Here is a 17513-nt window from a genome sequence, read left to right on the forward strand (position 1 = left end):
CCTCCCTCTCTCACACTCTCCCTGCTCTCCCTCCCTCCCCTCCCTCTCTCACGCTCTCCCTCTCCCCCTCCCTCTCTCCCTGCTCTCCCCCTCCCTCTCTCACGCTCTCCCTGCTCTCCCAGTGTCAGGGCCCACCTGGATCAGACGGTCCTCTCCCTGAACGAACGCCTGCGATCCCGGGAGCAGGAGCTCGAGGGGCTGAGACGCAGCAACGCGAACATTGATCACCAGCGCCAGCTGCTGGAGGCGGAGACGGAGGACATGGGCCGGGACAAGGAGCGGGCGCTGAAGGAGAGTGAGCGAGGGTAAGGACCGCCAGGAAAGGCCCAGGCTCCGTTTGCGGCCTAGTGTGATCGTCAGCCCCAGGCACTTTGCGAGTCTCCCTTGGCGACGGTATTCCCGGGGGCTCAATCAATTCAAGTCTGTTCTCATCTCCAAGTGACATGCTTTGTGACTGTGACAGAGGCTAACCCTCCCTCCTCGTCCGTTCCTGACCTGTCTGCCTTTGAAACATAGAAAACAGGAGCAGTAGCCGGCCATTCGGCCCTTCGGGCCTGCACCGCCATTCAATATGATCGGGTAATTATAGACCGGTTAGTCTGACATCAGTAGTGGGGGAAATGTTGGAATCAATTATTAAAGATGAAATAGCAGCGCATTTGGAAAGCAGTGACGAGATCGGTCCAAGTCAGCATGGGTTTATGAAATGGAAATCCTGCTTGACGAATCTTCTTGAATTTTTTGAGGATGTAACTGGTAGAGTGGACAAGGGAGAACCAGTGGATGTGGTGTATTTGGACTTTCAAAAGTCTTTTGACAAGGTCCCACACAAGAGATTGGTGTGCAAAATCAAAGCACATGGTATTGGGGGTAATGTACTGATGTGGATAGAGAACTGGTTGGCAGACAGGAAGCAGAGAGTCGGGATAAATGGGTCCTTTTCAGAATGGCAGGCAGTGACTAGTGGGGTGCTGCAGGGCTCAGTGCTGGGACCCCAGCTCTTTACAATATATATTAATGATTTAGATGAAGGAATTAAGTGTAATATCTCCAAGTTTGCAGATGACACTAAGCTGGGTGGCAGTGTGAGTTGTGAGGAGGACACTAAGAGGCTGCAGGGTGACTTGGACAGGTTAGGTGAGTGGGCAAATGCATGGCAGATGCAGTATAATGTGGATAAATGTGAGGTTATCCACTTTGGGGGCAAAAACAGGAAGGCAGAATATTATCTGAATGGTGGCAGATTAGGAAAAGGGGAGGTGCAACGAGACCTGGGGGTCATGGTTCATCAGTCATTGAAGGTTGGCATGCAGGTACAGCAGGCGGTGAAGAAGGCAAATGGTATGTTGGCCTTCATAGTGAGGGGATTTGAGTATAGGAGCAGGGAGGTCTTACTGCAGTTGTACAGGGCCTTAGTGAGGCCTCACCTGGAATATTGTTTTCAGTTTTGGTCTCCTAATCTGAGGAAGGACATTCTTGCTATTGAGGGAGTGCAGCGAAGGTTCAGCAGACTGATTCCCGGGATGGCAGGACTGACATATGAGGAGCGATTGGATCGACTGGGCCTTTATTCACTGGAGTTTAGAAGGATGAGAGGGGATCTCATAGAAACATATAAAATTCTGACGGGACTGGACAGGTTAGATGCGGGAAGAATGTTCCCGATGTTGGGGAAGTCCAGAACCAGGGGACACAGTCTAAGGATAAGGGGTGGGCCATTTAGGACCGAGATGAGGAGAAACTTCTTCACTCAGAGAGTGGTGAACCTGTGGAATTCCCGGCCGCAGAGAGTTGTTGAGGTCAGTTCATTGGATATATTCCAGAGGGAGTTAGATATGGTCCTTACGGCTAAAGGGATCAAGGGGTATGGAGAGAAAGCAGGAAAGGGATACTGAGGTGAATGATCAGCCATGATCTTATTGAATGGTGGTGCAGGCTCGAAGGGCCGAATGGCCGACTCCTGCACCTATTTTCTATGTTTCTGTGTTTCCTCAGGCGACCGAAGGCTCCGCTGGCGCACTGGAGGCTGCACTGGCGCACTGGAGGCTGCACTGGCGCACTGGAGGCGGTGTTGGATCGCGTCGTCGATGCCTGCCCTTGTTGATAAGAGGCTCCCGAGGAATGGGAAATGGTCCCCGGTGTCCAGGGCCGGGCCGTGGATCTTGATGACTGGGGAACAAAACTAACTGCGAACTTTGCCAAATTAAATTAAAATTTGGTTGCCGGGGGTGACGATGCCCTCCAGTCCCTCCGGCGCCCACCTCTCGCGGAAGGCCGCGAGCGTACCGGTGGACACCGCGTGCTCGGCCTCCAGGGACACCCCGGCTCGGATGTAACCGCGGAAGAGAGGCAGGCAGTCGGGCTGAACGACCCCCTCGACCGCCCGCTGCCTGATCCGGCTGATGGCCCCCTTGGCCAGGCCCAGGTGCAGGCCCCACGAGGAGGCCCTCCGACCTGCCCGCTCTCCTCCCCCCTCCCTCTGCACCGGGAGCCCAAAGATCAGGAGTGTGGGACGGCAGCCAGGAATCGAGGAGAGGCCCCTTCAGATAACATCAACGGCTCCACAGGGCCAGGAGCCCGCGCGCAGGCGCGTACGTCGCGAGGGCTGATCGCGGCCTCCTTTGCATAACTCTCTCTCTCTCTCTCTCTCTCGCTCCGCGTTCAGGCAGAAGGTTCTGGAACAGGCGGAGCTGAGGAACTCGGCCCTGAGGCAGGAGGTGGCCTCAATGAAGGAGGGGCTGGAGAAGCTGACCCTGGAGCGAGACTTGGCCCTGAGGGAAAAGGTGGAACTCAACACGGCACTGGTCAAGGTAATCGGGGAGGGGGAGGGGAGAGGGGGAGGGGAGGGTGAGGGAGGGGGAGGGAGGAGGGGAGGGGATGGGATAGGGAGGGGGAGGGGAGAGGGAGGGGGAGGGGAGAGGGGAGAGGGGGAGGGGAGGTTGAGGGAGAGAGGGGAGGGGGAGAGAGGGGAGAGGGATGGGGAGGGGAGGGGGGGAGAGTGAGGAGGGGAGGGAGGGGGAGGGAGAGGGGAGAGGGAGGAGGGGAGGGAGAGGGGAGGGGGAGGGGGAGAGAGGGGAGGGAGGGGGAGGGGAGAGAGGGGGAGGGGGAGGCAGGGGGAGAGAGGGGAGAGGGAGGAGGGGAGGGAGGGGGAGGGGGAGGGGAGAGGGAGGGGGAGGGAGAGGGGAGAGGGAGGGGGAGAGAGGGGAGAGGGAGGGGGAGAGAGGGGAGAGGGAGGGGGAGTGGAGAGGGGAGGGAGGAGGGGAGGGAGGGGGAGGGGAGAGGGAGGGGGAGGGAGAGGGGAGAGGGAGGGGGAGAGAGGGGAGAGGGAGGAGGGGAGGGAGGGGGAGGGGAGAGAGGGGGAGGGGGAGGGAGAGGGGAGAGGGAGGGGGAGAGAGGGGAGAGGGAGGGGGAGGGGAGAGGGAGGGGGAGGGGAGAGGGGGAGGGTAGGGGGGAGCGGGAGGGCGAGGGGGAGAGAGAGGTGCGAGGGGTATAGGAGAGGGGGGAGCTGGGGGAGGGGAGAGGGGAGGGGTAGGGGAGAGAGAGGGCGAGGGGAGGGAGGCGAGGGGAGGGGAGAGGTGAGGGAGGCGAGGGGGAGGGTGAGTGGAGGGAGAGGGGAGGGGTGAGGGAGGGGAGGGAGGGATGGGGGGAGGGGAGAGGGGAGGGTGAGGTGGAGAGAGGGGGGAGGGGAGGGGAGGGAGGGAGAGGGAGGCGTGGGGGAGGGTGAGTGGAGGGAGAGGGGAGGGGTGAGGGAGGGGAGGGAGGGAGGGGGAGAGGGAGGCGTGGGGGGGAGGGGATGGTTGGGAGGGGGAGGGGAGGGGGGAGAGGAGAGGGAGGAGGGAAGGGGAGGGAGAGGAGAGGGAGCGGGAGGGGGAGGGAGAAGGAGGAGGGAAGGGGAGGGAGAGGAGAGGGAGCGGGAGGGGGAGGGAGAAGGAGGAGGGGAGGGAGGGGGAGGGAGAGGGGAGAGGGAGGAGGGGAGGGAGGGGGAGAGAGGGGAGAGGGAGGGGGAGGGGAAGAGAGGGGAGAGGGAGGGGAGGGGGAGAGAGGGGGAGGGGAGGGGGGAGGGGAGAGGGAGGAGGGGAGGGAGGGGGAGGGAGAGGGAGGAGGGGAGGGAGAGGGGAGAGGGGGAGCGGGAGAGAGGGGAGAGGGGGAGGGGAGAGGGAGGAGGGGAGGGAGGGGAGAGAGGGGAGAGGGAGGGGGAGGGGAGAGGGAGGGGAAGAGAGGGGAGAGGGAGGTGGAGGGGAGGAAGAGAGGTGTGGGGAGAGGGGGAGGGATAGGGGAGGAGGGGAGGGGAGAGGGAGGGGGGAGGGAGGGGGGAGAGGGGATGAGGGGAGGGGAGAGGGGAGGGATGGGGAGGGAGGGGAGGGGGAACGTGAGGGCAGGGGTCATTGGGTAGCCACATCGTTGAATGGGACCCTCCCCCTCCCAATGGGGCGCTCTCTGTCTAAATCCTTCCTCTCTCCCCTCCCGATGATTCACTCGATGTGTTTGCGATGGTTCAGGTGGAACAATCGTGTTCGGAGCTCAGTGTCGCGAGCAGCAAGTTACAGACAGAGGAGGCAGGTCTGAGGGACTCCCTGATCAAGACCTGCGCGATCAACGAGGCTCTGGCTGAGGACAAAGTGGAGCTGAACAGAATCATCGCTCAGGTAGCTCGAGTCACGTCCTCCGACAGTGCAGCACTCCCTCAGTACTGCCCTTCCGACAGTGCGGCACTCCCTCAGTACTGCCCTTCCGACAGTGCGGCACTCCCTCAGTACTGCCCCTCCGACAGTGAAGCACTCCCTCAGTACTGCCCCTCGGACAGTGCGGCACTCCCTCAGTACTGCCCCTCCGACAGTAGATCACTCCCTCAGTACTGCCCCTCCGACAGTGCGGCGCTCCCTCAGTACTGCCCCTCCGACAGTGCGGCACTCCCTCAGTACTGCCCCTCCGACAGTGCGGCGCTCCCTCAGTACTGCCCCTCCGACAGTGCGGCACTCCCTCAGTACTGCCCCTCCGACAGTGCGGCGCTCCCTCAGTACTGCCCCTCCGACAGTGCGGCACTCCCTCAGTACTGTCCCTCCGACAGTGCGGCACTCCCTCAGTACTGTCCCTCCGACAGTGCAGCACTCCCTCAGTACTGCCCCTCCGACAGTGCAGCACTCCCTCAGTACTGCCCCTCCGACAGTGCGGCGCTCCCTCAGTACTGCCCCTCCGACAGTGCAGCACTCCCTCAGTACTGCCCCTCCGACAGTAGATCACTCCCTCAGTACTGCCCCTCCGACAGTGCGGCACTCCATCAGTACTGCCCCTCCGACAGTGCGGCACTCCCTCAGTACTGCCCCTCCGACAGTGCGGCACTCCCTCAGTATTGTCCCTCCGACAGTGCGGCGCTCCCTCAGTACTGCCCCTCCGACAATGCGGCGCTCCCTCAGTACTGTCCCTCCGACAGTGTGGCACTCCCTCAGTACTGCCCCTCCGACAGTGCGGCACTCCCTCAGTACTACCCCTCCGACAGTGCAGCACTCCCTCAGTACTGCCCCTCCGACAGTACGCGCTCCCTCAGTACTGCCCCTCCGACAGTACGCGCTCCCTCAGTACTGCCCCTCCGACAGTACGCGCTCCCTCAGTACTGCCCCTCCGACAGTACGCGCTCCCTCAGTACTGCCCCTCCGACAGTGCGGCACTCCCTCAGTACTGTCCCTCCGACAGTACGCGCTCCCTCAGTACTGCCCCTCCGACAGTACGCGCTCCCTCAGTACTGCCCCTCCGACAGTAGATCACTCCCTCAGTACTGCCCCTCCGACAGTGCGGCGCTCCCTCAGTACTGCCCCTCCGACAGTGCGGCACTCCCTCAGTACTGCCCCTCCAATAGTGCAGCACTCCCTCAGTACTGCCCCTCCGACAGTGCGGCACTCCCTCAGTACTGCCCCTCCGACAGTGCGGCGCTCCCTCAGTACTGCCCCTCCGACAGTGCGGTGCTCCCTCAGTACTGCCCCTCCGACAGTGCGGCGCTCCCTCAGTACTGCCCCTCCGACAGTGCGTCGCTCCCTCAGTACTGCCCCTCCGACAGTGCGGCACTCCCTCAGTACTGCCCCTCCGACAGTGCGGCACTCCCTCAGTACTGCCCCTCCGACAGTGCGGCCCTCCCTCAGTACTGCCCCTCCGACAGTGCGGCACTCCCTCAGTACTCCCCCTCCGACAGTGCGGCACTCCCTCAGTACTGCCCCTCCGACAGTGCGGCCCTCCCTCAGTACTGCCCCTCCGACAGTGCGGCGCTCCCTCAGTACTACCCCTCCGACAGTGCGGTGCTCCCTCAGTACTGCCCCTCCGACAGTGCGGCGCTCCCTCAGTACTGCCACTCCGACAGTGCGGCACTCCCTCAGTACTGCCCCTCCGACAGTGCGGCACTCCCTCAGTACTACCCCTCCGACAGTGCGGTGCTCCCTCAGGACTGCCCCTCCGACAGTACGGCTCTCCCTCAGTACTGCCCCTCCGACAGTGCGGCACTCCCTCAGTACTGTCCCTCCGACAGTGCGGCGCTCCCTCAGTACTGCACCTCCGACAGTGCGGTACTCCCTCAGTACTGTCCCTCCGACAGTGCGGCGCTCCCTCAGTACTGCACCTCCGACAGTGCGGTACTCCCTCAGTACTGTCCCTCCGACAGTGCGGCACTCCCTCAGTACTGCCCCTCCGACAGTGCGGCACTAACTCAGTACTGCCCTGGAGTGTCAGCCTCGATGTTTTCTGATCCAGTCCCTGGAGTGGGACTCAAACCCACATCATTCTGACTCAGAGGCGAGAGTGGTACCCACTGAGCCATGGCTGACAAAGCGAGGTCGAGAGGCGGAGAGGTTTAGGGAGGGAGTTCCAGAGCTTGGGGCCCAGGCAACAGAAGGCACGGCCACCAATGGTGGAGCGATTATAATCAGGGATGGTCAGGAGAGCAGAATTAGAGGAATGCAGACATCTCGGGGGGTTGTGGGGCTGGAGGTTACAGAGATAGGGAAGGGTGTAGAGGCTGGAGGAGGTTACAGAGATAGGGAGGGGTGTAGGGGCTGGAGGAGGTTACAGAGATAGGGAGGGGTGTAGGGGCTGGAGGAGGTTTCAGAGTTAGGGAGGGGTGTAGGTGCTGGAGGAGGTTACAGAGATAGGGAGGGGTGTAGGGGCTGGAGGAGGTTACAGAGATAGGGAGGGTGTAGGGGCTGGAGGAGGTTACAGAGATAGGGAGGGTGTAGGGGCTGGAGGAGGTTACAGAGATAGGGAGGGGTGTAGGAGCTGGAGGAGGTTACAGAGATAGGGAGGGGTGTAGGGGCTGGAGGAGGTTACAGAGATAAGGAGGGGTGTAGGGGCTGGAGGAGATACAGAGATAGGGAGGGGTGTAGGAGCTGGAGGAGGTTACAGAGATAGGGAGGGGTGTAGGGGCTGGAGGAGGTTACAGAGATAGGGAGGGATATAGGGGCTGGAGGAGGTTACAGAGATAAGGAGGGGTGTAGGGACTGGAAGAGGTTACAGAGATAGGGAGGGGTGTAGGAGCTGGAGGAGGTTACAGATTTAGGGAGGGGTGTAGGGGCTGGAGGAGATACAGAGATAGGGAGGGGTGTAGGGGCTGGAGGATCTTACAGAGATAAGGAGGGGTGTAGGGTCTGGAGGAGGTTACAGAGATAGGGAGGGGTGTAGGGGCTGGAGGAGGTTACAGAGATAAGGAGGGGTGTAAGAGCTGGAGGAGGTTACAGAGATAGGGAGGGGTGTAGGAGCTGGAGGAGCTTACAGAGATAGGGAGGAGTGCAGGGGCTGGAGGAGGTTACAGAGATAGGGAGGGGTGTAGGGGCTGGAGGAGGTTACAGAGATAAGGAGGGGTGTAGGAGCTGGAGGAGGTTACAGAGATAGGGAGGGGTGTAGGAGCTGGAGGAGGTTACAGAGATAGGGAGGGGTGTAGGGGCTGGAGGAGGTTACAGAGATAGGGAGGAGTGTAGGGGCTGGAGGAGGTTACAGAGATAGGGAGGGGTGTAGGGGCTGGAGGGGGTTACAGAGATAGGGAGGGGTGTAGGGGCTGGAGGAGGTTACAGAGATAGGGAGGGGTGTAGGGGCTGGAGGGGGTTACAGAGATAGGGAGGGGTGTAGGAGCTGGAGGAGGTTACAGAGACAGGGAGGGTGTAGGGGCTGGAGGAGGTTACAGAGATAGGGAGGGGTGTAGGGGCTGGAGGAGGTTACAGAGATAGGGAGGGGTGTAGGGGCTGGAGGAGGTTACAGAGATAGGGAGAGGTGTCGGGGCTGGAGGAGGTTACAGAGATAGGGAGGGGTGTAGGGGCTGGAGGAGGTTACAGAGATAGGGAGGGGTGTGGGAGGCCAGCCAGGAGTGCGTTGGAATAGTCAAGTCTGGAGGTAACGGGGGCACGGATGAGGGTTTCAGCAGCGGATGAGCTGAGGCAGGAGGATGGAGACGGGCGATGTCACGCGATGCAGGGAAGTCTTGCTCCAGTTCTACAGGGTATTGGTGAGACCACACCTGGAGTACTGCGTGCAGTTTTGCTCTCCGTATTTACGAAAGGATATATTTGCTTTGGAGGCAGTTCAGAGAAGGTTCACTCGGTTGATTCAGGGGATGAGGGGGTTGACTTATGAGGAAAGGTTGAGGAGGTTGGGCCTCTACTCATTGGAGTTCAGAAGAATGAGAGGTGATCTTATGGAAACGTATCAGATTATGAGGGGGGCTTGACAAGGTGGATGCAGAGAGGATGTTCCCACTGATGGGGGAGACTAGAACTAGGGGGCATGGTCTTAGAATAAGGGGCCGCCCATTTAAAACTGAGATGAGGAGGAATTTCTTCTCTCAGAGGGTTGTAAATCTGTGGAATTCGCTGCCTCAGAGAGCTGTGGAAGCCGGGACATTGAATATATTTAAGACAGAGATAGACAGTTCCTGAACCGATAAGGGGATAAGGGGGCGGGCAGGGAAGTGGAGCTGTGTCCATGATCGGATCAGCCATGATGGTATTAAATGGCGGAGCAGGCTCGAGGGGCCGAATGGCCGACTCCTGCTCCTATTTCTGATGTTGTTCTGGACGGAGTTGAGAGGTCACTGTGCTAACCTCGTTCCCCGTTCCCTCCCCCGCCCGGTGTTCAGATGGAGGAGGAGCGCGAGTCCCAGCGGACGCGGGAGGCCGAGCTCGAGCGGGAGGTGTCCGCGGGGCAGGAGGCCCTGCTCCGGAGGGAGTCGGAGCGGGCGGAGCTGGAGGCCGAAGGTCAGCGGGCGGCCCAATCGCTGCAGAGGTCGCAGGTCGGGGCCGAGGGGCTGCGGAAGGAGCTGGACGAGGCGCGGGAGGCCGCTACGGACTTGCGGGAACGTCTGACGCAGGTGAGTGATGACCGGGGGCAGGGTGGGCAGGTGTAATGTGTTTGTTGTTCACCCGACTGTGGTCCTTAGCCCTCATAACTTATAGTGGGTCAGGACAACACAAGGCGCAACATTTTAGGCTTAACCCAGGGTCCGTTTTATTACGCAGCAATAAACCGGTTCACAACTACAGGACCAGGCTGTCGAGAGAAATTGACCCAAGAAATACTATCACCATAAGAACATCAGAAATAGGAGCAGGAGTCGGCCATTCGGCCCCTCGAGCCTGCTCCGCCATTTAATACCATCATGGCTGATCCGATCATGGACTCAGCTCCACTTCCCTGCCCGCCCCCTTATCCCCTTATCGGTTAAGGAACTGTCTATCTCTGTCTTAAATATATTCAATGTCCCGGCTTCCACAGCTCTCTGAGGCAGCGAATTCCACAGATTTACAACCCTCTGAGAGAAGAAATTCCTCCTCATCTCAGTTTTAAATGGGCGGCCCCTTATTCTAAGACCATGCCCCCTAGTTCTAGTCTCCCCCGTCAGTGGGAACATCCTCTCTGCATCCACCTTGTCGAGCCCCCTCATAATCTGATACGTTTCCATAAGATCACCTCTCATTCTTCTGAATTCCAATGAGTAGAGGCCCAACCTCCTCAACCTTTCCTCATAAGTCAACCCCCTCATCCCCGGGATCAACCGAGTGAACCTTCTCTGAACTGCCTCCAAAGCAAATATATCCTTTCGTAAATACGGAGACCAAAACTGCACGCAGTACTCCAGGTGTGGCCTCACCAATACCCTGTATAACTGGAGCAAGACTTCCCTGCTTTTATACTTCATCCCCTTTGCAATAAAGGCCAAGATACCATTGGCCTTCCTGATCACTTGCTGTACCTGCGTACTAACCTTTTGTGTTTCATGCACCAGGACCCCCAGGTCCCGCTGTACTGCAGCACTTTGCGATCTTTCTCCATTGAAATAATAATTAGCTTTTTTACTTTTCCTGCCAAAGTGGATAACCTCACATTTTGTAATTTGTGTACTTGTACCCCGAGGTCTTTTTGTTCCTCCCAAACTCGCGCCCTCCAAGTAATAAGCGACCTTCCCTTTCCGTCTGATCGAAGTATATGAGGAGAGATTGGGTCGACTGGGTCTGTATTCACTGGAGTTTAGAAGAATGAGAGGGGATCTCATTGAAAGGTATAAAATTCTGACGGGGTTGGACAGACTGGATGCGGGGAGGATGTTTCCCCGGGGCTGGGAAGTCTAGAACAAGGGGTCACAGTCTCAGGATACGGGGGAGGAAATTTAGGAGCGAGATGAGGAGAAATGTCTTCACTCAGAGGGTGGTGAACCTGTGGAATTCTCTACCACAGACGGCTGTGGAGGTCAAGTCACTGAATATATTTAAGAGGGAGATAGATAGATTTCTAGACACAAAAGGCCTCGGGGGTATGGGGAGAAAGTGGGAATATGGTGTTGAGATAGAGAACCAGCAATGATCATTCATCGGCAGTCTCTCAAACGGGGAGGACTTGCTTCCACAAGTTGACAGATGTTTCAATGAAGGACCCAATGTTCCAGTCCTGAACTCCAATCGAGGGGGTGGAAGATGCCTGTGCGTGGATTGTTTTAACGTGGGGTGACCGTTGCACACCAGTCACCACACGGGCTCAACAGAGCGAGGTCTTGGTCCAGTGGCTGGGTTAACCAGGACGACTGGAGACCAGCTCTGCTGCACGGACCCAGTGCGCACAACATATCGCAGTGTGGGCTGGGTCCGTGCTGACCCCGGGCCCTCGGCTCTTCTGGGCTCCGTACCCTCATTCGCCGCACCTCCGCCCACGGTGTTCTAGGGCCCGGCGCTCCAACTCTATCATAGCCCCGACCTGCGGTGGTGATCTCACAGAGGTCGGGCAGCCTACCATGTTCCGGGAAGATCATCTCCACACTGGAGGACCAACGTTTGGAGATGTCTCTGAAGACCATCTCCACACTGGAGGACCAACGCTTGGAGATATCTCTGAAGACCATCTCCACACTGGAGGACCAACGTTTGGAGATGTCTCTGAAGACCATCTCCATACTGGAGGACCAACGCTTGGAGATGTCTCTGAAGACCATCACCACACTGGAGGACCAACGTTTGGAGATGTCTCTGAAGACCATCTCCACACTGGAGGACCAACGTTTGGAGATATCTCTGAAGACCATCTCCACACTGGAGGACCAACGTTTGGAGATGTCTCTGAAGACCATCTCCACATTGGAGGACCAACGTTTGGAGATGTCTCTGAAGACCATCTCCACACTGGAGGACCAACGTTTGGAGATGTCTCTGAAGACCACCTCCACACTGGAGGACCACCGTTTGGAGATGTCTCTGAAGACCATCTCCACACTGGAGGACCACCGTTTGGAGATGTCTCTGAAGACCATCTCCACACTGGAGGACCAACGTTTGGAGATGTCTCTGAAGACCATCTCCACACTGGAGGACCAACGTTTGGAGATGTCTCTGAAGACCATCTCCACACTGGAGGACCAACGTTTGGAGATATCTCTGAAGACCATCTCCACACTGGAGGACCAACATTTGGAGATGTCTCTGAAGACCATCTCCACACTGGAGGACCACCGTTTGGAGATGTCTCTGAAGACCATCTCTACACTGGAGGACCAACGTTTGGAGATGTCTCTGAAGACCATCTCCACACTGGAGGACCAACGTTTGGAGATGTCTCTGAAGACCATCTCCACACTGGAGGACCAACGTTTGGAGATGTCTCTGAAGACTATCTCCACACTGGAGGACCAACGTGCGGAGATGTCTCTGAAGACTATCTCCACACTGGAGGACCAACGTTTGGAGATGTCTCTGAAGACTGTCGCCACACTGGAGGACCAATGTTTGGAGATGTCTCTGAAGACCATCTCTACACTGGAGGACCAACGCTTGGAGATGTCTCTGAAGACCATCTCCACATTGGAGGACCAACGTTTGGAGATTTCCCTGAAGACTATCTCCACACTGGAGGACCAACGTTTGGAGATATCTCTGAAGACCATCTCCACACTGGAGGATCAATGTTTGGAGATGTCTCTGAAGACTATCTCCACACTGGAGGACCAACGTTTGAAGATATCTCTGAAGACCATCATCACACTGGAGGACCAACGTTTGGAGATATCTCTGAAGACCATCTCCACACTGGAGGACCAACGCTTGGAGATGTCTCTGAAGACCATCTCCACACTGGAGGACCAACGTTTGGAGATATCTCTGAAGACCATCTCCACACTGGAGGATCAATGTTTGGAGATGTCTCTGAAGACTATCTCCACACTGGAGGACCAACGTTTGAAGATATCTCTGAAGACCATCATCACACTGGAGGACCAACGTTTGGAGATATCTCTGAAGACCATCTCCACACTGGAGGACCAACGCTTGGAGATGTCTCTGAAGACCATCTCCACACTGGAGGATCAATGTTTGGAGATGTCTCTGAAGACCATCTCCACACTGGAGGACCAACGTTTGGAGATTTCCCTGAAGACTATCTCCACACTGGAGGACCAACGTTTGGAGATATCTCTGAAGACCATCTCCACACTGGAGGACCAACGTTTGGAGATATCTCTGAAGACCATCTCCACACTGGAGGATCAATGTTTGGAGATGTCTCTGAAGACTATCTCCACACTGGAGGACCAACGTTTGAAGATATCTCTGAAGACCATCATCACACTGGAGGACCAACGTTTGGAGATATCTCTGAAGACCATCTCCACACTGGAGGACCAACGCTTGGAGATGTCTCTGAAGACCATCTCCACACTGGAGGACCAATGTTTGGAGATTTCCCTGAAGACTATCTCCACACTGGAGGACCAACGTTTGAAGATATCTCTGAAGACCATCATCACACTGGAGGACCAACGTTTGGAGATATCTCTGAAGACCATCTCCACACTGGAGGACCAACGCTTGGAGATGTCTCTGAAGACCATCTCCACACTGGAGGACCAACGTTTGGAGATTTCCCTGAAGACCATCTCCACACTGGAGGACCAACGTTTGGAGATATCTCTGAAGACCATCTCCACACTGGAGGACCAATGTTTGGAGATATCTCTGAAGACCATCTCCACACTGGAGGACCAACGTTTGGAGATGTCTCTGAAGACCATCTCCACACTGGAGGACCAACGCGTGGAGATGTCTCTGAAGACCATCTCCACACTGGAGGACCAACGTTTGGAGATATCTCTGAAGACCATCTCCACACTGGAGGATCAATGTTTGGAGATGTCTCTGAAGACTATCTCCACACTGGAGGACCAACGTTTGAAGATATCTCTGAAGACCATCATCACACTGGAGGACCAACGTTTGGAGATATCTCTGAAGACCATCTCCACACTGGAGGACCAACGCTTGGAGATGTCTCTGAAGACCATCTCCACACTGGAGGACCAACGCGTGGAGATGTCTCTGAAGACCATCATCACACTGGAGGACCAACGTTTGGAGATGTCGCTGAAGACTATCTCCACACTGGACGACCAACGTTTGGAGATGTCTCTGAAGACCATCGCCACACTGGAGGACCAATGTTTGGAGATGTCTCTGAAGACTATCTCCACACTGGACGACCAATGTTTGGAGATGTCTCTGAAGACCATCGCCACACTGGAGGACCAACGTTTGCTCCAAGCCTGTGTTGGTGTGTCAGTGAAGCAGTACTGGCATTGTTCATACGGGCAGGGAACAGGAGGAGCTTGCGAAACCGTTGTGGTACATGTCACTCTGGGAGGGTTCTCCGGAGAGACAGCAGGGTCTCCACACCGGGACAGATACCCTCCCAGAGTGACATGCACCACAACCATTTCACCAGCTCCCCCTCCCTCCCCATGTCAGTAACGGCTCCGCTGGAATGTGATGATCGGGAGAGGGGGTCTTGGGGACATTGTGCAAGGAGGGAAGAAGAGATGGGACTGGTGGGAAGGGTCTGACAGTGTCGGCACATGGCAGGCAGTGTACGGAGATGGTTAATTGGGTCCCACTTGGCCCTCCGCGGCTGTGGGAGGACTGACTGTCACCGGGAGAGTTTATGTCAGACAGGGTTTGCAGGAAGCGAGACGGAGTTCAGGTTACAACATGGAAATAGCACCAGGACCCATGGCAGGTCAAGACAGAGGTACAGGCCCCACACGGGGATAATACAGCAGCCCCAGCACTGGGAGTAATTAATAACAATCGTCCGAGAGAGAGGAGCAGGGAGAGAGGGGCAGGGAGAGAGAGAGCGAGTGACAGAGAGAGAGAGAGAGAGAGAGGGGCAGGGAGAGAGGGGCAGGAAGAGAGAGAGAGAGTGACAGAGAGAGAGTGACAGAGAGAGAGAGACAGAGAGACAGAGACAGAGAGAGAGACAGAGAGAGAGACAGAGAGAGAGAGACAGAGAGAGACAGAGAGAGAGAGAGAGAGAGACAGAGAGAGAGAGAGAGAGAGAGAGTGAGCAAGTGACAGAGAGAGAGAGACAGAGACAGAGAGAGAGACAGAGAGAGATAGACAGAGAGAGAGAGACAGAGAGAGAGAGAGAGAGAGAGAGAGTGAGACAGAGAGAGAGAGAGACAGAGAGAGAGAGAGAGAGAGAGCGAGCAAGTGACAGAGAGAGAGAGACAGAGAGAGAGAGAGACAGAAAGAGACACAGAGAGAGATGGAGAGAGAGACAGATAGAGTCAGAGAGAGACAGATAGAGTCAGAGAGAGACAGATAGAGTCAGAGAGAGAGAGAGACAGAAAGAGACACAGAGAAAGATGGAGAGAGAGACAGATAGAGTCAGAGAGAGACAGATAGAGTCAGAGAGAGCCGGAGAGAGGGACAGATAGAGTCAGAGAGAGAGAGAGAGACAGAGAGAGAGGAGCAGGGAGAGAGGGGCAGGGAGAGGGACAGAGAGAGTCAGAGAGAGAGAGAGACAGAAAGAGACACAGAGAGAGATGGAGAGAGAGACAGATAGAGTCAGAGAGAGAGACGGAGAGCACGAGTGAACACAGCCCGATGAGATCGACACGCGACAACGACAGGCGATATACGAGGCATCCGGGAAAGGGCAGGGAGAGCGGGATCACGCAGGGTGCGGGGGCTCTGTGTCCCAGTCTCCTCCTCCGACTTGTTCCCGCGGGGCTCGGGGAAGAAGTGCAGGTCCTTGCACAGGGTGTTGGAGTATTCCCACATCTCCTTGCAGCGATGGAATTCTGTGCCTCACGCTCCTTGATCAGCGAGATCACCTTCACCAACATGTCGGCCACATGCATGTCTTTGGTGTGCGAAGGGAAAACCTCAGCATGGGCTCGAGAAAATCACGATGCTTTGCGTGTGTTCCCGACTGCCGCAGTCCCTGATCAGCCATGATCAGATTGAATGGTGGGGCAGGCTCGAAGGGCCGAATGGCCGACTCCTGCAACTATTTTCTGTGTTTCTCATCGTCATCATCATCGTAGGCAGTCCCTCGGAATCGAGGCAGACTTGCCTCCACTCTAACAGTGAGTTCTCAGGTGACTGAACCGTTCAATACGGGAACCACAGTCCCTGTCACAGGTGGGACAGACAGTGGTTGAGGGAAGGGGAGGGTGGGACTGGTTTGCCGCACGCTCCTTCCGCTGCCTGCGCTTGGTCTCTGCACGCTCTCGGCGACGAGACTCGAGGTGCTCAGCGCCCTCCCGGATGCACTTCCTCCACTTAGGGGCGGACTGGTCTTTGGGCCCAGGGACTCCCAGGTGTCGGTGGGGATGTTGCACTTTATCAGGGAGGGTGTCCCTTGTAACGTTTCCTCTGCCCACCTGGGGCTCGCTTGCCATGAAGGAATTCCGAGTAGAGCGCTCGCTTTGGGAGTCTCGTGTCGGGGCGTGCGGACAATGTGGCCCTGCCCAGCGGAGCTGGTCGAGTGTGGTCAGTGCTTCGATGCTGGGGATGTTGGCCTGGTCGAGGACGCTAACGTTGGTGCGTCTGTCCTCCCGGGGGATTTGCAGGATCTTGCGGAGACATCGTCGGTGATATTTCTCCAGCGACTTGAGGTGTCTACTGTACATGGTCCGTGTCTCTGGGCCATACAGGAGGGCGGGTATCACTGCAGCCCTGTAGACCATGAGCTGGGGGTGAGATACCTACTGTACATGGTCCATGTCTCTGAGCCATACAGGAGGGCGGGTATCACTACAGCCCTGTAGACCATGAGCTGGGGGTGAGATACCTATTGTACATGGTCCATGTCTCTGAGCCATACAGGAGGGCGGGTATCACTACAGCCCTGTAGACCATGAGCTCGGTGGTAGGTTTGAGGGTCTGGTCTTCAAACACTCTGTTCCTCAGGCGGCCGAAGGCTGCACTGGCGCACTGTGGGCAGTGTTGGATCTCGTCGTCGATGTTTGTTCTTGTTGATAGGAGCCTCCCGCGTTTTGGGAAATGGTCCCCGGTGGCCAGGGCCGGGCCGTGGATCTTGGTGACTGGGGGCAGTGCTGTGCGGTGCTGTGTTGTAATTGAGCTGAAATGGCTGTTTTTTATTTCCGGTTTTGCCTCCCCCTGACCCGGACAGGTTGTCAGACAGCGTACTGGGCTGAGTGAGGACGCCCAGCGGACCCAGCACAGGCTGCAGGCTCTGACAGAGACGCTAATCCGCAGTAACCGCGATCACGAGGCCCTGGCTCGCGACAAGGCCTCAGTGGATGTGCAGCTCACCACGGCCCAGAGGGAGAACCGGGTGTTGGGGGAGGAGCTGGCTGGCCTGAGGTAGGCCTCGCTTTTCTCTCCCGCCTTCTCGCTCCCTCCTTCTCTCTCCCTCCTTCTCTCTCCCTCCTTCTCTCCCCCTCCTTCTCTCTCCCTCTCCCTTTACCGCCTTCTCTCTCTCCCTCCTTCTCTCTCCCGCCTTCTCTCTCCCTCCTTCTCTCTCCCGCCTTCTCTCCCTCTCCCTCTCCCGCCTTCTCTCTCTCCCTCCTTCTCTCTCCCGCCTTCTCTCTCCCTCCTTCTCTCTCCCTCCTTCTCTCCCCCTCCTTCTCTCCCTCTCCCTCTCCCGCCTTCTCTCTCCCTCCTTCTCTCTCCCTCCTTCTCTCTCCCGCCTTCTCTCCCTCTCCCTCTCCCGCCTTCTCTCTCCCTCCTTCTCTCCCCCTCCTTCTCTCTCCCTCCTTCTCT

At 57.3% G+C, this 17513-nt stretch overlaps 1 protein-coding gene across 1 annotated transcript; it reads left to right on the top strand.

The window, feature by feature from the left end:
* Positions 1 to 122: 122 nt before the first annotated feature.
* On the top strand, positions 123 to 17114 carry LOC139249800 (rootletin-like; the record flags this gene model as incomplete). The annotated part of the gene is made up of 5 exons (XM_070872561.1): positions 123 to 305; positions 2666 to 2810; positions 4500 to 4646; positions 9107 to 9337; positions 16921 to 17114. Coding segments are annotated over 5 exons (900 nt in total), but the record flags the coding sequence as incomplete, so codon positions are not given.
* Between the last annotated feature and the right edge of the window lie 399 nt (positions 17115 to 17513).

This window comes from Pristiophorus japonicus, unplaced genomic scaffold (assembly GCF_044704955.1).
Source record: "Pristiophorus japonicus isolate sPriJap1 unplaced genomic scaffold, sPriJap1.hap1 HAP1_SCAFFOLD_3334, whole genome shotgun sequence".
NCBI lineage: Eukaryota > Metazoa > Chordata > Chondrichthyes > Pristiophoridae > Pristiophorus > Pristiophorus japonicus.